Source organism: Panthera tigris, chromosome E3 (assembly GCF_018350195.1).
Source record: "Panthera tigris isolate Pti1 chromosome E3, P.tigris_Pti1_mat1.1, whole genome shotgun sequence".
NCBI classification, from domain to species: Eukaryota; Metazoa; Chordata; class Mammalia; order Carnivora; family Felidae; genus Panthera; species Panthera tigris.
The window spans coordinates 19,319,945-19,343,340 of record NC_056675.1 but is presented as its reverse complement, the minus strand read 5'-3'; the positions used below and the strand labels follow the sequence as shown (position 1 = coordinate 19,343,340).

At 49.2% G+C, this 23,396-nt stretch overlaps 1 protein-coding gene across 7 annotated transcripts in view; it reads right to left on the bottom strand.

The window, feature by feature from the left end:
• The window catches only part of XPO6 (exportin 6), a 103,367-nt gene that overhangs the window by 12,653 nt on the left and 67,318 nt on the right, over positions 1-23,396 (bottom strand). For 3 of the 7 annotated variants that reach the window (XM_042971266.1, XM_042971263.1, XM_042971265.1), the window contains exons 10-17: positions 19,232-19,340; positions 17,329-17,481; positions 16,159-16,228; positions 9,972-10,131; positions 6,928-7,020; positions 4,198-4,342; positions 2,054-2,200; positions 958-1,147 (exon numbers count right to left, since the gene is read on the bottom strand). In XM_042971266.1, coding sequence (XP_042827200.1) covers positions 958-1,147; positions 2,054-2,200; positions 4,198-4,342; positions 6,928-7,020; positions 9,972-10,131; positions 16,159-16,228; positions 17,329-17,481; positions 19,232-19,340 — 1,067 coding nt within the window. The remainder of the gene's footprint in view (positions 1-957; positions 1,148-2,053; positions 2,201-4,197; positions 4,343-6,927; positions 7,021-9,971; positions 10,132-16,158; positions 16,229-17,328; positions 17,482-19,231; positions 19,341-23,396) is intronic. The other 4 variants (XM_042971267.1, XM_042971268.1, XM_042971264.1 and 1 more) reach the window with 3 other exon arrangements.

The following is a 23,396-nucleotide window of genomic DNA, read 5'->3' as shown; positions in this document are numbered from 1 at the left end:
CCAGGACCAGGCAAACACCGGACCGTGAAGGCTGGTGCCGGCTCAGCCGGAGGTGTGATGGCGGAGAGAGGACCGCCCGGGCAAGGGCTCTGCGCTCAGCACACCCTCACGAGCTCCGCTGCTCCCATGCAGCTCCAGAACTAGAAGACATACTTAAACAGAGAATAAGGATGACAATGAGAGAGTTAAAAGGGTGACTTTCTAATACTAAAACCAATGAGATTTAAGAGTTTTCCCCTTCTTTATACTATTCTAATATTTTTGTACAATAAGCATTATGGTAATGTCCCTGATTATGAAAATGATGTTTTTTAAAAAATGCTGGTATTTATTGCTATTTTTAACATGTGTTGACATTCTATGAATGTTATCCAATAATGTTCCAATACTTTCTCACTGTGAAAATACTGTATTTTTTTAACATGTACTATAAAATTTGTACATCAGAGAAATCTGATGCCTTCTACTTGAACTGAGTTCTCTTGACTCATTTTTCCCTCCTTTTTTAATAGAAATAATTAAACTTGAAGTGCCATTTGTGAAGATACCAAGTTCTTTCAAAGCCTCTGGAATACACGCATTTGGAGAAAGGTTAAAAATAGTTTCAAAAGACAGTTCTTAGATCTGCTCTTCCCAGTGAATTGCTTTGATTGCTTATATAAGTATCTGAAACGGATCAGTCCCTGTACATTTTTTTATCCAAGGAAGGCACCATTGACGGTTTACTTATTTTTGACATTTTAACTAAGAGAAGGGGTGTCCCACATTCAGGAAATAGGTCCGGCTGACGCGTTCACAGAATTCCACAGAGAAGCGGCTTCTACCGCCGAAAGCTGGCTCTCCCACTTTGCAGCTGAGGGACTACGGACAGATGAACGAATGCCGCATCGGCCACAAAGGAAGACAGCGCCTGGCCTACCTGCCTCCCCGGGCCGTCCCCGGCTCTGGGACACTTACTGTCCTCCAGTGGCATCTTCCTCTGGGGGGCCGCAGCATTGGGTTTCAGATCGCGATAGTCCCGTGAGAGTGCGGAGATGAGGCTGGCGTGGTTGATGGAACGGACGGGCCACTGCTGCTCATTCTCAGGCAGGTTTGGCCACGGAAGCAGCAGGATGTTAGAGAGGGCTCGGCACACCAACACCTGAGCCTGGAAGAGACCACCCCCCCGCCCCAGGTATCCATCAGAGGGTCAACAGCAACAGCCGCTGCACCGGACGCAGCCCGGGCACCCAGGGCACACGCGGAGCTCAGGCCTCCGGGCTCCTTTCTCACAGGCTGGGCCTGAGGCTTCGGTCCAAATCTCAGGTAAGGCAGGGAGGAAAGTGAAAGTGAAGCAAAAACACCACGCCTGGTTCCAGCGCGTTCCAGGCCCCATCCTGGAATGTCATTTCCCGATGCTGTCACTGCCCCTCTACTCTGGTACCTGCAGCATTACAGGGCGGGGGAGTCACAGTCACTGCAGACGCTCGGTCTAACCAGTCCCTTAGCTGCTGGCTCCCAGCACCCTCGGAGGAGCCGCTGAGAACAGGGCTGAGAGAGAGAGAGGCTGCCGAGAACCTCTTGCGATCAACGTGCCTTTGGCGCCAGGTCAAAAGCAATACTGTGCCACCCCGGGCGCGCCCAAGTAACTGCTCCGACTCCCCTCGGACGCCACCTGTGTCTTGTTGGTTTTTAAACTTCCAGCCTGAGCCTCCTGAAGGATTTTGTGAAAATCCTTGTCTGGAGCTTCTCAACCCTAAGAAAACAAACGTGACAACGGACTGTTTTAAACCAAAAGGAATGCAAAGAAGACGCTGACACCAGCCAAATCGCTGGCTCTCAAAGCAGCGCCACCTCAGCACCTATCGGGAGGGTCTTTTACATCCTGATCTGCACACCGCCCGACTGCGTCGGGAAGGGCCTGACGACAGGGCACGGAGGCTGCCCTAAGTGCCACCTGGGGAGGAAACCATCTGTGGCGGCACAGCCCGTAAGCTCCGAGTGCGAAAGGCCAGACTCCTCTTGCTCAGCCTCACGGCTCCAGGGCCCATGCAGCGTGGCCCTGGGGTCTCACCTTATCGACGAGTCGCTGAGCAGAGGCATCGGTGATTCTGTTGAACACTTTCTGCACCGCGGGGATGCTGATCAGAAAGACGGGCCGCACGGTGGTGGCCAGTGAGACCAGTAAGTGGCACGCAGATAGCAGCAACTTGTCTTGGACCTGGAGACAGAAGAGAACGTGTCGGTTCACTAGCTCTCCCGCGAGGCTGCGATTCGAAGAACTCCGACGAGGCAGTCGCAAGCCAGATCTGCTGCCGGGCCGTCGTTGCACATAACTCGGGCTCTGTGTCCAAGAAGTTTCCGGGGACGGCGCCCAGCACGAGGCACGCTCCTCTGTGCCACATCGCAGCTCCTGACCTCACGCCGGGAGCGCCACCTCCAGTTCCTCCTGTCCTTAGTCGCTGGCACCTCTGGGCGCGATCGCTTCTCAGCTCCAAAAATTCCACGGCAGACTCCTTGGCCTGTCATTCAAACTACTCGGGATTGTTCACCTCACTCCTCCCGCTCCAACCAAGCCAACGTTTCTCTCCACCCGCCTTCCAACACTCAACCGGTCACGCCAGGCTCTCCTGCTTCCTCCCCTCCGCGTGCCAATCAAAAACCTGGTTCGAGGACCATCTGCCCTTTTCAAATTAGCAAAAGAGAAAACTCTTTATAGATATGACCTAATGCTGGTAAGACTGGTAAAAAACAGCACACCAAAGAGTCACGGGCATGCAGTTACTTTCGAAAGAAATATTACTAGAATTTCCTAGAACCACACATTATCCCTAACCTTTAACCTTTAATCCCGCTTTAAGAAAATCACCTAAAAGGATAAAGCTAAGTGCATATGTGCATTTCAGAATGATCTATGGTGATTTTTTTCAAATGCAGGCAACATTAAAGTCCAGCAATGGCTGGATACATCATAAATTATATTAATCCCCCCTCGTGGGATGTTGTAACTCATTTACAAATTACAATCACAAACTGAACAAAACCTGGGGCACCTGGGTGGCTCAACTGATTAAGCATCTGACTTCCGCTCAGGTCATGAGCTCATAGTTCATGGGTTCGAGCCCCACATCGGGCTCTGTGCCGACAGCTCGGAGCCTGGAGCCTGCTGCAGATTCTGCGTCTCCCTCTCTCTCTGCCCCTCCCTCGCGCACACACTCTCTCTCTCTCTCAAAACTAAACATCAAAAAAAATTTTTTAACAAGCTAAACAAAACCTTATGGAAATCAATACACTGTTAAGAGGAGGACAGAATGCTACGTAGATTAAGACTACAAAAAGACAGGGCCCAGTTGGTTGCTTGTCCAACTCTTGATCTCAGCTCACGTCATGATCTCGTGGTTCACATGACAGAGCTCCAAGTCGGGCTCTGCGCTGACAGCTCGGAGACTGCTTGGGATTCTCCTCCTTCTGACCCTCCCACACTTACACTCTCAAAGCAAATAAACTTTAAACAAACAAACAAACAAACAAAAAAGACGAACACCTATACGCTCCATAATATAAACTGATGGTTTTCTCAAAGGACAGCTGAGTAGAAGCTGTCAAATTTACTTGGATGCACCTTTGACCCGGTAAATTCACTTTCCGGAACCCATCCTACAAGGTTGTACATACCAAGAACTAATTTCCATCAACAGGAGAATTATAAAACATTCCCACTACCAAACAGCAGTGTTTTAGAATGGGGGATTAAAGAGTACCATAAATTTTCGGTCTATAACTTAAATAGTGTTTAACTTCTTCACAATGAGCATGCATTCATGTGGGACTGAGATTAAAAACTTAAGCTACATTTGAGTTTATATGGACCACAGCTCAAAAGGAACATGAGAGGACACGTGGTTCTATGGTAGTGCTGAGAATTATGGGCCTAACACCATGCGATATTTTGATTTTATAATAAGTGGGTATGTGGACAAAAGGACAAGGACTTAGACACAAAGCGTAGCCCTTGGGCGCCTGGGTGACTCAGCTGGTTAAGTGTCCAACTCGATTTCGGCTCAGGCCACGACCTGGAGGTTCGTGGGGCCGAGACCCACGTCAGGCTCCGCGGTAACAGTGCGGAGCCTGCTCGATGTTCTCCCTCGCCCGCCCACCCCCCCCCCCCCCCCCCGGAATAAACAAACTTAAAAAGCGTAGCCCTTGCTGCCTTAGGACCTTGGTGCTGATCAGAGGTGTGACGGCATCCATGGTGGTGGAGACGAGCGTAACAAACTGCTGTGTGTTCTGCCGATGAGCTTCGCTGCAGTACTGCGCTAGCCAGTGAGAGTACGCCTGGAGAGCGGCCAGGGACTGGGCGTGCCTGCAAAGGGGAGAGAAGATGCGATTTCAAAGGTTAAGGTCAAGACATATGAGCATTAAACTTGTGTCCACAGCAAGTAAGGATTCCACTCATTGCATTTACCGTTCTAAGACACGCGAGACGGCACAGAAATCACGTACTCGCTCAGGTAGGACCTAAAAATCAAAACTCATCATCTAAATGTTGCCACCACTTCCTGTGACACAGAGAGCAGTCAGTTCTCTATGAAGCTACGGCTCCTTTTAGTGGACGACGAATTTTAGGAAACAAGAGCCTGGGGACTTAGGGGTCTCACCGCTCCTAGGACCTTTTAGGGGACAGAGCTAGGATTCAGGCAGACACCACGTGGAAATCAAACTGGTCGCCACCAACCGGGTGGCAAGTTGACCTCAAGCGCCTCAGACAGGACACAAGAAGGGCACACCGCCACCTATCTAGTGTTCTCGCGAAAAATGTTGACCATCGATCTCATACAGATCAACAACCAGACAAATTTCGATTTTTAAGATTTTCCTTAGGAAAAAAAATTAAGAGGGTGCCTGGGTGGCTCAGTCGGTTCAGTGTCTGACTCTTGATGTGGGCTCAGGTCACGACCTCACGGTTTGTGACTTCAAGGCCCGCATCAGGCTCCGTGCTGACAGCGCAGAGAGCCTACTTGGGATTCTCTCTCTCTCCCTCTCTCTCTCTGCTCCTCTCCCGCTTGCACTCTCTCTCTCAAAACTAAGTGAACATTTAAAAACAAAAAAATTAAGACCTAAATCTCCCCAAAACTCCACTTCTCTTTCCCTCATCTGACTCTCCTCCTGTCCCTCCCTCCCACGAACATGTACAGTCTGGGGAGCTGATCTAGATTATGGGAGAGAAATGTAATATGGGATTCATGATTAGTTAGACATTGGATCCAAAGAAAGAAGGACACTTCTGAGGCAACTGGAGAAATTCGAGTATGGAAAAATATATACATATACACTCTTAAAAACCCCAGATATTACGGCATCCATGAAAGTCTCAGAGTATTGATAATGGTATTATGGTTATGTAGGAGGAGGACCTTGTTCCCAGAGATATGTGCTCAAGAGTTTATAGGTGAAGTGACATGTTTGCAATTTATTTTCAGTTTACTTACAAAAAAATAGTGTGTGTTTGTGTGTGTGTTCACCTGTATAAACAAAAAGGAAGAGTGAGAAACAAAAGCAAATGTGGCAAAATATCTATAACTGACGAATCTAGCTTGAGAGTATAGGGTGTTCATTCTGTTTTTCCCCTTTTCTACAGGTGTGAACTTTTTCAAGCCGTTATTTTGTATTTTACATTTAGAATGCACTGACTTTTAACTTTTAAGCTCTGAAAGTCAGCCTTTGGAGTCTAGGAATTTTAGTCAATCTATCAAATTTACAGAGCTCCGTAAGGCTTAAAGGGAGGGGCTCCAAAACTTCCTGAAATTGTGTGCAAGATGTTGTGTTTATGAGCAAATTAGCATTTTTCTCGGCTGAAGCTTCACAGCTTTCTCTAATCTCGAAAAGGAAAAGTATATATATATATATATGTATACGTGTGTGTGTGTGTGTGTGTGTGTATACACACACACACACACACACACAAATATATACACACACACACTCTGAAAAAAAAAAACCTAAACCACTATAAAGTAACAGATAAGACTCTCTTTCTATCATTTACCTAATTTGCAGCTTAAGAACTGCTCCGGAACAGGGGTCAGCAGACTTTTTCTGCAAATACCAGAGTGAAAATATTTTAGGCTTTGCAGGCCACACACACTCTGTCACAGCCACTCTGCCGCTGCGGCACAAAAGCAGCATAGATGATACGTAAATGGACGGGCCCGGCCGTGCTCCAATCCTAATTTACAAAAGCTGGCAGTGGGCTGGATTCGGTACAGGCCATAGTTCGCCAATGCCCGCTCCGGTCCAGAGCAAGCCTTCCAGGCAGTGTGATCCCTGGGATGTGGCCCCGCCTCCAGTCTCCATTCTGCTGTCCCTTCCATAGTCACTTTCCTAATAGCTCCCCACCGTCCTGAAAGCTTCTCAAAGTGTGGTCCCTGAATGTTCTTCAGAATCGCCTGAGGTCTTGCGTAATCCGCAAACACCCGAGCCTTCCGCATCCTGCTGTAGTCAGAATCTCTGATGGAATGTGTTGCCCAAGTAATTCTCTGGGCCCTACAGTTGCAGTCACTGGCCCACAGGAGAAGATTCACGGCACTCGAGCTGTTTCCACCATGGTCCTACCGTGCCTATCCGGCCTCATCTCCCACCACACAAACCACACACCACCCCCTAATCACGGGGCTCTGCAACACATCTTTGTCTTGGCTCATGCTGTTCTTTCTTCCTGAAATGCCTACCCCACATACCCTCTGCTCCCAGCTCTCATCTGCCTGATGAATTCCACTTACTCCAATCACCCCTGCCCCCAATCAATCTTTCTCTCTGCCTAGGCTTGGAGGAGGCAGTTTTTCTCCTCTTCATGGCAGGCACAACTGTTCCCTTCTATCCAGAAAATTCCTGGGGGCCGGAGGACAAGGTCCCTCCTGAGAACGCACAAACAGCTAACTCTGTACTTACACATCAATGAGGTCAGGTTTCAGTACTGACGGCACAGCAGTTTCAATGTTGTACAATTTTATCTGAGATCCATACAGAGTGACTTTGACCAACCTGTTGGCAAAGAAGCAGGTAAGAGAAAACATTCAGCTTGTGGGCTAACATAGACAAAATGGACAAGGTACCAACAAAGGTCCCAAAGACAGACTTTTTTCCATCCAAAGAAGAATCAAGACCAGACCTTCAATTTTATCCCAAAGATACCTGAGATGTGCATGAAGATTTATATAAAGACACTAACTAAAGCTGACTTACAGAATCAAAAAATTTTGTATGCAAAATAAATATCTAACAGGGAAATATAAGATGATATAATATATACAATAAAAGTGACTAAGAAGTAAATATTTCATGGTGTGTATTTTACCACAACGAAAAAACTCTGGACAAGTAAATGTTTCAGATGGACAGATATATGACAAAGAAAATACAGCAAAATGTTCACTGTAGAATCTAGGTGACGGGTATATGGGTGGTCCCTGTATAATTTTTCAACTTTCCTGAAGATTCGAAGATGTTCATGATAAAATGTTTGGGGGAGAGGGCAGGGCACGAAGCAAAAAAGGCTTGAGAACAAATCGAAGCGTTTTTGACATGAAGCACAATCCTTCCAGAAGCAAGCTGCTGCGCCCACTGGTGGCGCAAGGGCTCACTGCACGCAGACAAGCCTTCAATCCAGTAACTGGAGAACCGGCTGTACAGAGAAACGGAAAATGCCTCTTTCGTTAGAGATGGATGCTCCTTTCTGAGCAAAGGGAAGAAGCCGGAGACGCAGCGAAGCTCTCCCCGTGCCTGCTCTTTAAGGAAGCCTGGGAGCAGGTCTGAGGCGGGCGCCAGGGAAGACAGTGGGTGTTTCTCTCCCTCGGTGCCACGGCACAGAGCTTCTCAAACTTCACCGAGCGGAAGACTCAACTGGGGAACCTGTCACAGTGCAGGCTCCCTGGTCCAACCCCACAGACCGACCCTGCAGCTGCAAGGAGGAGCCTGGAAATCTGCATCTCTGGAAACATCCTGGGGCTCCGTGCGCGTGGACCACACTCTGGAAAGTGCTGCTCTCTGAAGGGACCAGAAAGCGGGACTTCACTAGAAAACCACAAGTTTGAGTCCCAAAGCACTGAGGGTCAGGAAGCAGTCAGAAAGTGAGGGTGAAAGTAGCAAGGGTTCTCGACTGGAAGCTCTGGAAAGGGGCCGGGGTGATACGTAAGCGACGTACCAACATGCACCCGGTGTTTAACTCTTTAAACTGTTCTCCATTCTTCACATTCACAAAGTAGGTATACATTTATTTAGTGGCACTGAATACACGCAGAGCGTGCAGCCACCCGCTCCTGTCTCCTTTACCTTTTCATCCTATAAAACTCTAAGTCTGGACCCACGAAAGAGCAACCCCATCCCCCGCCGCAGCCCTGGCCCCCGCCATTCCCCCTTCCCTCTGGTCCGGACTATTCCATGGGCCTCACGTAAGTGGAGTCACCCTGTGTTTGACTTTACATTCCGCTTTCGCGTTCCCCAGCATTCTTTAGTGCTACTCTACACGGAAAATGGGCTTCTAAACGTGTCTTTTACGATTTCTACGTGCAGCAGTTTAGCTCGGAGGTTTGTTGTGTGGAGCCTGAGTGAAAAGCCGGCTAATCACACCGGCTACGAAGATCAAGCAGTCGTAACAAGGAGCCTTCTCTCACACTTTATTCTGAATGAAGACAAGACTGCAAAGTACCTGTAAGTACTGAGCCTCAAACCTAAAAGCAGTGCAGAAAGATGTCCTTATAAGGACCTATGAGCTAATGACGCAGGAACTCTGAACTCTGAAAAGATACAGATTTCAAGGAGGAAGAACGCGTCCCATTCCGCTAACCGTCAGTGCAGCGGAACGGGCCTCACCCAGGACGGCGAGGAAGGAGGATGCTGGAGGCGACAGCTCTGTGGCGTGGCAAGAGCACAGCACCTGGACTCAGGAAGATGGTCAAAAACCCATGTGCTCCCTCTCGTGAAGCGTGGCCTGAAGAGAGGCACTCACCATCTCTGGGCCACGGTTGGCTCACAGGGAACGTGACATCCCCATCCCCCAAAGTAAAGAATGAAATGATACGTGCAAAACCACTTTGAAAGTTTCCTACCACGTGCTACTTTCACTATTTATTGATATTAATCTGGCTTTTAAAGATTTATTCAAAGCTCTTTGTTTTCTCTGCTTTTAAGCGAAGAGTAACAGTTAAAGAAGACTCTGGTGCGCAAGTCACTAGGCTTGGGGCTTGGTTTCGCTTGGCGTGTTGTCAATGATACGGCGAGTGGGCCAGTGAAAGAGTCCGGTGGCTCAACTGTGGGCTGGACCCACATCTGCCCAATTTTGAGCTAATCAATCCACCGGTTACCCTGAAACAGTCTGAACCTCCAAACACATTGAAGCATCTGACTCGTTGAGTGCCTGAGTTCGTGGGAGGGGCGCAGGGAGAATGGGGCAGTCAGGAGCGGTCCTCAACACACGCAGCCATAAACCCGAGGAGGGACCCGAGGGGAGGGGTAATGACAGAAGCCTGGTGGTGGAGAGGTTGGGAGCCACCTCTCCGGTCAAGCTTCAACTCCTCAGGACCCTCCCAGGGCTGGAAAAAGTCCCACCTCTAGCACCTGGCTGCCAGATGCCGACGGACTACCTGTTTGTCCTTCCACTCCCAGGGCTTTCCCGGTGTCTCTTTACCTGTGGGCGGAGACAGAAGACTGACCCCACGTGGCTTCTTCCGGGACTAACCCTGCCTTCTCATCCACAGACCCAATCTGCGCTGAAGTGAACGGCCTACGCGTACAGGCTGCTAACCCCCGGCCGCTGCGCTAAGTGCCGTATCTCGTGAACTCTCACAAGAAGCTACAAGGCACCAGGTCCCCTCCATGTCACAGCGAGGGACCTGAAGTCCAGAGGGGTCCGGTGGCCGCTCCGCGTCCGCCTTACAGCCGGCAGCACGCCACCCTCACGCAAGAAGGAGCGGCGCCGTGACGTCACTCTGGCCTACCTCTCCACGACGGTGAGGGCATCGCTGAACCGCGCCGCAAACACGTCTCCGATGAAGTACTCGGCCAGCCGGCCCACGGCCTGCAGGAGGGAACTCAGGTCTCTCAGGGAACAGTGCAGTCGCCGGCAGTCATTCTCCGCTGTGATGTTCAACCTGTGGCCTGGAACGTAACACCGCAGGCGGTTTTCCACGGGAAGGACGCGTTTAGTTACCGCTACGGACAACAGCTCCTACAGGCAAGCTACATTTAGCAAAACCAATTGTTGAAACACAGCAACTCACAGGCTGCTTCCCAGACACGAGCTGGGAAAATGGGCCCAGTCCTCCACCTCAACCTGTACCCACACGCACCCCGGGGCCAGAGAGACGGACAGCGAGCGCAGACAAGAGGGACACATGGCCTGGTGTGCCGACATGGACGGAGCACCTGACGTCATTCCTCTTGTGACCCTGAGGTAGTGACACCACCAATTTTACACCCGAGGAAACCCACACAGGGAGGCCCAGCCACCTGCCCAATGCGGGTCCTATTTCTGGGGCAGAACCAGGCTAAGCCTCTACAGCTGCAAACCTGCCTGCCTTCTGCACGTGGCCTGTCACACAGAATGGAATCTCCCTGGGCTGACAGGATTCACCCCTGTTCAAAGAACCGGGGGTAGCTGGCACTCCACCCCAGACGGTCTGCAGGTAGCACGGTCTAGAATAAAGGCACGGGGCCTGGATTCACAAGACAGGTGCCCTGCTACCCGCTGGCCCCGGGCCTCAGCAAACCCTTCTGAGTCTGGCTCCTTAAAGAGGAAAATAATGCTCCCATTAAATTCACTAGTGTAAAGGCAAAGTTAGAATGAACTATGAAGCATCCTTCAATGTTTTAAGAAATAGGTGTAACAAAAAACTTGTGATTTTCTACGGCCTGAGACTTTCTTACTTTTCCACACGATTTCTTCAAGCCGAGTGATTTAGATGCAAAGATGAAGGACAAAAACATCTTCAATTCAGCCCATCTCCTTGCCTTGCGGACCCCTCTCCCCACAAAGGTCCACAAAAGACAGTGAGAAGAGCCAAGCCAGGAGAGGGCGCTCTGAGTTGGGACAGAGTTCTCCTCCATCCAGTCGGAGGGAGGGAGGGAGGGGCAGTAACAGCAAGAGCCCCCTCCCTGCCCACAGGGCACCTACAAATCCTACCACTCCCTAGATACCAGCCCCCTCCTGTGGCAATTTCAGGGGTTTACTCCGTTAGAAGAGAGGAACTGGCTAAGGGCAACCCTGCTCCCGTGGTGTCCCACAAGCATCTTCCTAGAACCCAGACCTACAGACTCAGCTCCCCTTAAGCGAGTGTCAAACCCCCTGGGGCTCTTCCAGTTAAGGCAGGAGAACCCGGACCACTCCCCCCTCCCGCCCCCCCACCCCCCGCGCCTCCATCAACACCAGGGCTCTCGTGACCTCACTGCCTCCCCCACCCCCACTCCAATATCTCACCCGGACCCACTGTTAACCCCCAGTGCCTCAGGTCCCTGCCCAGACTGTCCACTGCATCCCTGACCACTCACGCCCTGTATGGTCTTCTCCAGATTCCTATAACCACCACGTCTTCTGGGAGACCTTCTCTCCGCATTGCCCGACAGAAGGAATGTGCTTCCCTCCTTTCCTGCATCCCCCTCCAGGGCACCTCAAGTACACATGCAGATAAACTAATGAGCTACAAGTCTCCTCACTGACCATGAACTCCTTCACGGGGAGGGGCTGTGGCCAACACTCTGCACAGCGCCTGGTACGGAAGAAGTGACCACAACGAACGAATGAATTAGATACGACCGAATACAGAGCAAACTAGAGCAGTACAGGGAGGCTTGGGGAGCTTGAGGTTCCCTGATTATTTAAATGTGATTATGGATAAACAACACTTGTGGCGAGACAAACAGCAAAGGCTGCACACCTAAGAAATTGCCAGGTGAAGCGGCAAGTTTGATGCCTCGGATCCTACGCTGGCTTCCACGTGATGAGGCTAGAAACAGACCTGTGACAGCCCCCAAGGGTAGACATGGGTTTGGAAAAAGGTGTGGGTCACATCCCCAGGAGCAGGAGGACAAAAGGAAGGGGCAAATCAAGGAAGGTCTTTACAGGGACAGAGCCGGTGACAAAGGCCAGCTTTGGCCCACCCCTGCCTTCCTCACCTGGTCCTCCACCCCCAGCCCCGCACAGAGAGCAGTGCTTCAGTCAGGAAAACACCAAGAGGTGCGATTCGCGGCCTGCAGGCACCCTGCCAAGGTCACTGGGGTGGGCGCCTAAGGAGGGTGAGCCAGCTCCTCTAGTCAGAGCAAGAGGACGACCACCCCACGCCAGCCAGATGAGCCCACAAAACGGAGAGAACCAAGAGGTATTTTTGATCATGCGAGAGACAACGCTGCCTCTCCTCCTCTCCCAGCTAACAAAAGCACCACAATCACGCACTTTCTGAATGTCAAGGATTTTCAGGCTTACAGCTATATAACTGACTCCCAGGGTAAACTAAAACCTGTTTTCCTTTGCACACCAAGCTTTAGGGCTGTGGGAAACAAAGCCTTAAGAAAAATCTGCCCTGGAACTGGGTGTGGTGCTGCTAGTGTCGGCGGAAAAGAGACCGGCCTTTCTCTCCCCGGGGCAGCGAGGACACATTCTGACTCCGCACTCGCCCGCCCCGCGCACCTTCGTCGCCTCGCCCTCGCCCACGAGGCTCTCCACCCTGCCGACTGCTTCCCAACTTCTTGTGCCCTTAGGTTTACCCAAGAACGAGGTTCTTGAACAGTTTAAAACATGAAGGGAAACAAAAACCAAACCAAGATACCGCCCTAAATCGGGTTTCCACTGGCGTCTGGGTCCTAACAGTCCTGGAGTCACTGTGAGCAGGCCTCCCCGCCTGCTCCGGAGTCCACCCGGCTGCAGCCGGGGCGGGGCCTCCTCCCAGCCTCTCCCCACAAGCCTCTTCGCGGAGTCCTCCATGTTTAAACAGCTGGGCCAGAAACGACAGAGAAAAAGTGTCCCTCCCCCCACAATTCCTTACTGGCATCCCTGGTCCCACCCCGAGGGAAGAACACAAAACGAGCCCAGGCCTGCTTACGAATGGCAGCCTTGGGGAGAGGCAAAGACAGAGACTCTCCTCTCGGCTCAAATACACCCCTGCATCCCTTCATTTCCCGTGTCACCCTCTGGCTGACAATCCCTGCCATCCTGCTCGTTCCCTTCTAAACCTGCCCGAATTTGTCAAAGAGCAGTACTTGGAATGAAAACCAGCTCAGGACCGCTGTGATTTTAAACTATCGGTTCGAACCATAAGAAACTGCTGATATGTGTCCACTTCTGACAGAACAAAACTGCAATTCCGTATAATTCAACTGAAGACACACGTAGCATCTACAGCGCGTGTCGATGCAAACTGCGACTGCTGCTCGCCTACCGTCTGCAAGACACATAAGCACACAGGCAGGAGGCACCCCAAATGAAAATCTCTGCGCCCACCCCCGAGCCTAGAACCTTCACACCGCCAGCAGCACCAAATGCTGCAAGCAATCACCTGAGTTCCCACTGAGACAGCTGTTCAGAACCACCCCCTTCTCCTCCTATTTGGCTAAGGCTTAGATGTCCGCCTAATAGCAAAGAACAGCCGCAAAGGGGAACCCTCAGAAGGACATCACTGCCACATGGAGGTTTGCGGGACAGAAAACATCGCGGCCACACTGAAGCGCGATCTTCCATCAAGCAAGTCGCCCTGAAGCCATCTAGGTGCATGTGCTTTTTACCACGTCCAAAGGACAGCTCCCTGGCAAATCAATGCCCGGGGGGAGAAAACATCTTCATGTTAAATATAACTCAGTCTTCTTTTGTTGGGGGGGCTGCGGAGGTAGAGATGTGAAAATCCCCATTTGAGGAATTCTACTCTGAGAGAACAAGTAGGTCATAAATGAAGCCAAGCAGAACAAAGAATAGAAGAGACACAACAACCAAAGGTGGGATCTTTCAAACCACAGACGGTTGAGAAAGATAGGCAATGCGGGCGAAGGATGACCTCCCAGGGGCAAGACCCGCACACAGCCGCTGAGGTGCCACAGCGACCTCAGGCCTTGTCTCCGTCCTAATGAGGAAGTAGAGGCAGGAAGATCGGCAGCAGGTGTAAACAGTCTCCCATCCACACAGCCTCCAGGGGAGATTCGAGAATTAAGAGCTGGTGAGAAGTAAAGCACATGAATGGAGGGGCCACCCTCTCAGAGGAAGATGCCACAGTTTCTGTTAAGAGGCAGGAAGGCTGCTAATCCAGCATGGAGGTTATTGGAGAGGTTAGATGGCCATGGGAACCAGGGAACAAAATGTATTCAGAGTTTCCATTTTTTAATAGGCTTTGCATTGGAAACTTGGCTTTGGAGCCACTAAGGGATGGGGGAATGCTTCGTCACGGATAAGAGAGATCGTTTTAAAACAGTAAGTATTTCTCTGGCCTGAGAGGAGTATGCACCAAGGAGCAGTGCTAGGGATGAGATTTATAAACGATCTGGAAAGGCCAGGCACACTGGGAAACCGCCAGTAAACGGGTTTCAGTGAGAACAGGTATATGATATTTCATTCAGGGAAAAATAAATCAGATTATCCTTCTCGGATGAGAAACTCTAAGTTACCAGTATATCTCAGAAAAAGGATGTAGGAGTCGCTCAGATTTTTCTCCTCAAGACAGACTCAACGTAAGCTTTATGTAGGGGTCAATTTGGGGGGGTGGAGGAGTACATGCTCAGTTTCTTAAAAGATCGAGAATAAGATCAAGACCGGGTCTTTAGGATGCTGAGTACATTCTAATTTGATGAGTGGCCCTGAGGGAGAGACCACCAGGGTACAATTTTCCCCAAGAATGGATGCTGGAAAACATCTGTAGCATTTATACAGTCAAATGATTTTTGTTAATGTTGACAGCATATTTTACAGGCATGTTTGCTTTGAAAAGTGATCTTTTTAAAGTTCTTTGTAAGCTGTTCTTAACCTATCTACAAACTTAGGGGCATGCCAAGTCCCATCAACCTCCTGGGGCCCAGCGGATTATTTAGAAGCTAATAATACAGTCATGGAAACAAACCGTCACAGGCCACCAAGAAGGGCAGCCCCAGACAGAGCCTCTCGTGGAGGCTCTGCCATGAATAACAAGCTCGCCCAGGAGATGGTCTATACCCTGAGCGGCTCTGGGCCAGGCTGAGACAATTACACAGTAGAGGGGCTGGGGGCCGGGGCCAGGCAGGACTCCTGGAAGGAAAACACTGGGAAGAAGATGGGGGAGGCTGGGGGGATACGGGGAAGCACGGGTGCATTTGCAGGGACAAGAAGAAGTTTTTGGTGTTTTCAACTAGCTAGCAAAAAATGGACGGCAGATTTTAGTTCATTCAACTTTCTAATCCTTCCCTACTATACCATCTTGGGACAAAGTGACATCTCTGGACACCCATTTCCTCTTCCATAAAATAGGAGACCAGGACAGGTGAGAGAGTCAAAGACAGCGTAGGCAAAGAATACAGTGTCTGGCGTGTGACGTGTGTTCTACACACGGAAGCTGTTATTGTTATCAACCAAACGGCCAAAAACTGCTGACCCTAAACCCAAAGCAGGTGAGTGAAGCCACCTACCAAGGGCAGCCCAAAGTCTTCCCAGCCAGCTGCAGCCAGGCCTCCCGAGGGCCAGCTACGGGAGGAGAGTTAACAGCCACGAGCTGTCGGCGTGTGCCCGCACAGGTCGGCTGACTCCAGAGCCGCTCCTGGGTCCTCTTACTGCTTAACGCCAGGGAGGAAAGAGCACACGGCAGCAAAGCCCAAAGCCATTTTTCCCTAGCGTGCTTGCTGGTTTCAAAGACATAAGGAAATAGCCTAATTCGTGGCTTTTTGTTTCTCCCCACCCCCCCCCCCGCTAAGTCCCCCCTCTTTGCTCCAAATCAGCTGCTTCTTTCTCACTGAAACACCTGTTCGGAATGCACTGTCACAGCCTCATCCTTGACCTCCCCCACGGCTCCTTTTTGTCATTGATTCTTTAAGAAAGTTTTCCGTTTAGGAGTGGGGAGAGACAGAGCGGCGGGGAGGTGGCAGTGGAGAAATCATGTTGCGACAGCAAAGAAGGCAATAATTAAATATTAGCCCGGTAGTTTTCTTAATGTCGGTTAAATTAGAAAATAAAAACCAGTTTACCTGACCCTGAAGTAACTATAAACTGCTGTAAACCCAGATAAACTTCTAAATTGTCCTGAAGAACTGGGAACTGAAAACAAAAAAACAAAGATTAAAAAAAAAAAACAAACATAAGTCCAACTTTTAACAGCATTTTAACATTAAAACATTACAAGATCTATGGGGGGGTGGGGAGGGGCATCAGATTAAAAATACCCTTTTCTCTGAGAACCTTTACTGCCAGCTAAGGAGTGGCTCCCTTCAGTGCCCTGCCTTCAACAATTTCTACAATTCACACCACCAATTAATGTTTGGAATCAGAAAAGAAAAAAACAAAACAAAACAAAACAAAACAACAACTTATCAGGTAGATAACTCTTTTCTAAACAAAGCAATGGATGCTGGGTTTGACTATTACGGTTCCTAAAAGAGGACACCAAACCCCAAATGATCTACACCTTCTAGAGCTTAAAGACGGAACCTATCTCCCTTCAAATCCAAGGGAAATCCTATTCTGGAAAGAACTGTCAGATAATCTGCCTTATTTAAGTGCACGGCAGAGTGAAAAGACAGGCCCAATTTTTTAGAAGTCTGATTCCCTTACTCATTTGGCAGACAGGACCCTCATAACCAGAGCTATCAGTATCTTTTCTTTCTAAAGCTGCTAACTCACCGTTAGGACAAAGATCAGACTTCAATGTGACAGGTCCCTACGAAAGGCAGATGGCGAAACACAACAGAACTGTCTACAAGAGAACACAAGACCCCCTCCCCCAAATCATCTTGTCCTTGAAGAAGAGATAGGCTTAATGAAATCTCCCCAAATAACAAGCACCACTGAGTGAAGGAAAGCGGTCCTTATGACTAAGATTCTAGCACATGAATATACGCAGAGTGCTAGCGACGGGCTTTACAAAGGCTCACTTTGCAGCAATCGATCTTTAGCAGGAAGTCCTCTGCGTGGCCTGGTCGTTTCTGAGCTACTGATGCAGGCCTGAAGGCGTTAGTAAAATTCATATTACATGTGAGAGTTCAGGAAGAAAAACAGGGCTTCCAAAAGCGGATTTAAAATATTTGGGGACATGTTAGCATTTGTTAAACTTTGAAGGTCGGTGATGGTCATCATTATTCTTTGTTTAAAATGTATACCTATGTATTTTAAAATACCGGTGAGCAAAAAAGCCTTACTACTCGTGCTACATGTGCAGGGAGAGAATCAGGCTCTTCGTTCCCCTCCCGATGGTGAGTTACCAGTGTCGAGAAGGCGTGTGTGGGAAGGAGCTCCATCACTTTGGCCACTACCTCCAAGCTCTGGCGTAAGTACCGCTGCCACTCTGTCTGCTGCTGTGGGGGAAACACAGAAGGATCAGCTCTCCCGGAAAGGCAGTCCTGTCATCTTCCCTGCCCATCTAGCCTCAACCTCAAGTCCACTCTCGGACGTAAAATCTCGAAGAAGTGGCAAATGACGGAACCAGGTCATTTGGTACTTTAAAAAAGGCCAACCTGGAATCTTTTTTTTTAATCCAATGAATTAGTTTCCTAAAAAGCTGTTTCCTCAGCACATGATCCAGAGAGAATGACCTACTTTTTCCCCCTACGGTCACAGGGACACAGAGATTTTAAAAAGCCACTGGTGAGATGCTCAAGGCCCCTCTATGAGAACGCAGCTATAGGAACTGGTCGCTCGTTCATTACCTTCTGAAACAGTGCATTACTAGGTCCCTAGCAGTGACGGACTGCGTCAGTGCCACTCAAAGTACGGTCCACAGACACGGTAGCACCAGCATCTCCCACGGCCTTGTAGGAAACGTAGATTCTGTGGCCCCCACCCCTAAATCAAAGTCTGTTGAACAAGCTGTCCCAACGATTTTTACCCATGCTCCAACGTGAGAAGCACTGAACTAAATCGTACAGCTAACAAGAAGCGAAGCTCAAGTTTACCGAGCACCCACGACATAAGCAGGCATGCAGCCAGCCCTTCCACACATTACCGTCATGTAACCGTCAGCGCAGGCCAGTCAGCCACATCGCTTCCCTTTTGGGAGAGGAGAAAATGAAGCTCAGAGAAATCTAAGGCCCAGACTTCTATCTCCTTGTGGCCCAAGGTTTCAGAGATTCAAACCCAGGCCTCTGAGTTCCAAGTACAAGGCTCTTTCTAACCCAAACACGGCCACCCTCAAGGTCTCAGCCATGCCACGGTCACAGTTATTTTGAGAGCCCTACCAGTGACTTGAAAATTCTAAAGTGCACGGTGCTTAAGAAAAAGGAACATGGGAATTGTGTCCTTCAACACATTTGCCTTACCCATGTTGGGCACACGAGTGTCAATAAACTCAAGATTGATTTTAAGATACTGATCGACAAAATATACTCAAAAGAGACTTCTTTTCATCCTAGCCTTACCATTTCGGGAGCTCTTTATGCCCTGTCCCTCACCCCGCATCTAGCTAGTTTTTATTCGTTGCCCGGAGTGGGGAGCAGAGGTGTGGGTGCAAGGCAATACAGAGCCCTTGCTCAACCATTTCTCACTGTGCATATGGTGTCTCTACTTATCTCCCTAGTTCATACAGGTAAAAACGTCTGTCAACTTCTTTTTACAATTAACAAACCCCAAAAGACGAGTAGGATATATAGCTGGCCCTTGAACGACACAGGTTTAAACTGGGCATGTTCACTTACACAGGATTTTTTGTTTCAACAAACAGTACAGCGCTGGAAATGTATTTGCTCTTACCATTTTCTTCATGACATTTTCTTTTCTCCAGCTAACTTTATGGTAAGAATATGGTATAGAACTCACGTAACATACAAAATATGTGTTAATCGACTGTCAATAAGGCTTCCGGTGAACAGTCAGGCTGTCAGCAGCTAAGTTTTAGGGGAGCCAAAAGTTATACTTGGGATTTTCGACTGCACAGGTCGTCAGCACCCCTAGGCCCCACACTGGTCAAGGTCAACTGTAAAGTTCAAACAACACAATTCAAACTGTAAGACTACTCTGGCTCCAGAGCAGAGAGCTTACAGGTTCCAAGTCTCCGTTTGGACTCACACCGAAAATGACAATGACTACGGTTGATTAGGCCACGCCGCTTACATCATCATCCAGAGTCTCGTCATCCAGCTCCTCCAACTGGGCCTGGTTGTATCTGAACTGGATTCGATTCAACACCTCCGTGAGCAAGAGGACTAGAGCGTCTTCGTACCTATGCGGCAGGGAGAAATTCAACAACAGGTGACAGCAGGCCTTTAGCCTGGGTTTTGAAAAGGCCTCCTACACTCTGAAGAAGAATAGCGTCGCTGCTGGATTACCATATACAAGCAGTATCTGAACTAGATTTAGCTTACGGGTTGGCAAGTGCATATGTGAGAGTGGAACGGTGGCAGGGGTATCTCTTTATTTTGCTACGTTCCAGACACCTTCTTGACGGATGGACCCTTTATCATTAGACGATGTCCTCTGTCCCCGGTAGCCACTCTTGTCCTAAAGTCTATTCTGTCTGACACTAGCATAGCTGCCCTGAATCTCTTTTGGTTACTGTCTACATGGAATAGCTTTTTCTATCCTTTTACTTTCAACCTGTTTGTGTCTTTGAAACCGAAGTGAGTCTCTTATAGACAACATGTAGCGGGATCATGTGTTTTCAATCCATCCTGCTAATCACTGCTTTTTAAACTAGAGAAGTTATATTCTTTACGTTTAATGTAATTACTGGTAAGGAAGGACTTCTGCCAGTATCTTTTGTTCAGCTCCTCCATTAATGCCTTCTTTTGTGTTAAACAGATACTTCTTTTCACTCCCCTGGCATTCTTTTCACCATATACTCTTGAGTTATTTTCTCAACGGGTGCCCGAGGGATTATAAGTAATGATATATAAATATCAATTTACACCGATTCAATAGAAGGTTCAACTCCATGATTCAATCCTTTTAACATCTGTGAGAGGTAGATATATTATTGGTGTTTCTCCGACAAGGAAACCAGAGTTAACAAAAGTTAGACAGACTGCCCATGGTCACCAAGCTAGGTGATTTGAACCTGGGGCTCCCTAACTCAACATCCTACGCCCTCCTCTCTATGCATAAACCACCAATGGTCTTCGAGTCTGCTCCGCTCACTCCCCCAAAACCTTCAGTCAGAACACTTAAAACCTAAAGGAAGAAATGGAAAAGGTCTGGAGGAACCCTGTCCCTTCTCAAAGAAACACCTAAAGCTCCAGGCCTGGCTATTTCCCACGTGTGATGACAGCCTACCTCCGAAAACACCAAGTTACATGCAGCAGTCACACCCAAGGGCCACCAAACCCTAATTTTCAAGAACAAATCCCGAAGCCTAAATGTCTGTCCCGAAACGCTTCCAAGACAGGCTCAGGGACCGCTCCCACTCACAAAGCCGGGCACGCGCGTCAGGCGTCCGGCGCCGATCCAGCCGCACACTTTGTGACGTCGGGGCCCAGGCTGCACAGAGCACACCTCTCCTCTGCCTGGAGGCTCTGCAGCAGGGGCGCTGGAGGAAGACCAAGAGGCAGCAGGAGCACAGGGATGCCATTCCCCTGGTGGGCTCGCTGCCCTGGCAGTGTCACCCCAGTGACGGTCACCTGGAGGTAAGAACTGGTCCTACTTTCAGCTTTCACATTCCTACAGCCAGCCGCATGCACTCTCGGAGGTGCCAGCAGCAGCCAGGTCGCACCCCGTCCTCTCAGGAGTGAGCACCAGCTCCAAGCCTCCACCCCCCGTCTGGCCGAGCTCCTGGGTGCCCTCTCTTCAGAGACCTGAGCTGCACGGGGCCCATCCCTGCGATCCAGACTTGAACAGCTCCACTCTTTTCCTTCAGCCCTGGGGGTGGGCTGCCTCCTGTAGTTCTCATCTGCTGAATCTTGGTGTCTCCTTCTCGCTCTTCCGGCCCTCCAACACCGGTTTCGTCAATCTCTTACACCGAATTCTTAAAACAATTAAGTGTGGTGTCCATTCTCCTGACAGGACTCTACCTAATGAACCATCTAATCCAACACAGGTGAGTACCAGACAAGCTAACCACAGCTAAAAGGAATCCAGTGCCAAGATCAAATACAGTCAGTCCATCTAGTCTGCTATAACCCTTGTAACGACTCTGTACACAGTCTCGAGACTACTTGGAAATCCTCCTATGCTGTCACACTGCAGAGTCTGGTGGGCACAAGAGTTCTTTTTTTCACGAAGACAGAAACACTGACCACCCCTCCCCGCAGTGTTTGCAAATGACTTAACAACCCAGGCTGGACGGGCAACCAAGCAAGGCCGCCCAGAAACTAACGCTGGCAGGGAAGATCACTCACAAAATAGGCAACGTCTGTGGGAAGAATTGCCAGCAGACTCAAAATCCTATTTCAGTCGACTTCAGAGAAAGGTAAGATCAAACACTTAAGCCTGGAGCTTACATTTGCCATTTGCTCAGACATAAATTCCTAAAGTTAGTTACACAAGTTTTATGCTATAAATCACTACGACGGACCAGTGCATTTTCACAATTTTGCTAGGAAAGAAAATCCACTTCAGACCAGAGGACAGATGAAACCCGTCATCTACAAGTTGTCCTGCTGAGCTCAAAAGGGACTTTAAAGACTTTGTAAAATGCACAGAATAAGCCTAAATTAGACCTAAACTCCTACCGGCAGTTAGCAGCTCTGGCTGCAAAAAAAGCTTATCCCATAGAAAATGGACCCCAACCAGGAACCAGGCTAAACACACTCAGGTAGTAACTGCTCTCCCCAAGTGGCTGGTGAAGGTGGGCAGAGTATTCGGGTGTGGCAGACTCTGGCTCCCTACCCAAGACCCATTCTTCCTTTCCTCCTCAGCAAGACAACACTGGGCACTGAGGCCAAGTGGAAGACCACATTTCCCAGCCTCCCTCGCAGATGGCAGTGGTCGAGGACATGCTAAGAGGAGTCACAGGGCAGAGCCTCCAGACAAGAGCCTTTTGTCCAACTCTCCCCTTCTCATTCCTGCTACCTGGCGTTGCGGGTGCGAGGTCTCAACATGCGGCATCTCTGAGCATAAGGTGACCGTGGTGACGGAAGCCATGCCTAAGGCTGGTTCAAATAAAGAGGTAAAAGCATTCGAGATACTAGTCAGCATACAAAGAATGAGGAGACACTGACCATTAATCAAGGGAAAGATGATCAACAGAAGCCAACCTCAAGACGCCAGTACCCTGGAATTATCAAAGACTTTTAAGGCAGCTGGTATAACCATCCTCCGTAATGTTCTTCGGGCAGGGGGTGCTAGGCACTGAATTGAACTGGGTCCCCTGGAAATTCTTATGTTGAAGCCCTATCCCCCGTGTGACTGTACTTGGAGAAGGCCTATAAAATGGGAACAGAGGTTACGTGAGGTCATAAGGGTGGGACCCTATCCAACGGGACAGTGGCCTTACATGAAGAGAAAGTGACAGGGGAGAGTGCATGCGTGCCACTCGCTCTCCCGTGCAAGCACAGAAGGGCCACATGAGGACACGGAGAAGGCAAGAGTCTGCAAGCCAGGAAGAGTCCTCACCAGGAACTGAACCTGCCAGCACCTTGAGCCGGGACTTCCAGTCTCCAGAACTGTGACAAAGTAAATTCCCACTGTTTAAGCCACCCGGCCTGTGGTATTTTGTCAGGACAGCCCAAGCTCGTTAATACAGTAAGTAAATGATCATAGGAAGGAAACCTGGAACTTTAAGGACGAAGGACAAAAGCAAGAAACTGGCAAATGTCTGGGTAAATACCATTTCTCTAGTGTTCTCCAGACTATTTCTCTCCTCTTAAGATCTTTAAAATATGAACGATGGATGAAGGCAAAAATAAAACACTGTCTGCTGGGGTTGTCCACGTATATAGACATAAAACGTGTGGCAACTTCAGTATAAAGGGAGGGCAAAAGGATCTATGTGGTGACAAGGCTTCTTCCACATACACTCTCAGTGGTGAAAGGCTAAAAGGAAAAGTAGACATATTGTAATACCAGAGCAACCTCTTAAAAACCTCAGATAAAGACAGAGAGTCAAACAAACATACTGAAAAGGGAAACTAAATTTGTGGGAAACTAACAACAGAGTCTCAAAATAAACGAAGCAAAAACTGATAAGGGCTGAGAGGAGACATTGGTAAACCCACAATTACACACGGAGAGCTTACCTCTCTCCCGGTCACTGACTGAACATGACAGAGGACACACAGAAATGCCACCTGCCAACCCGACCTAACCGACATTTACACAACACCCCATCCGACAAGAGCAGAAT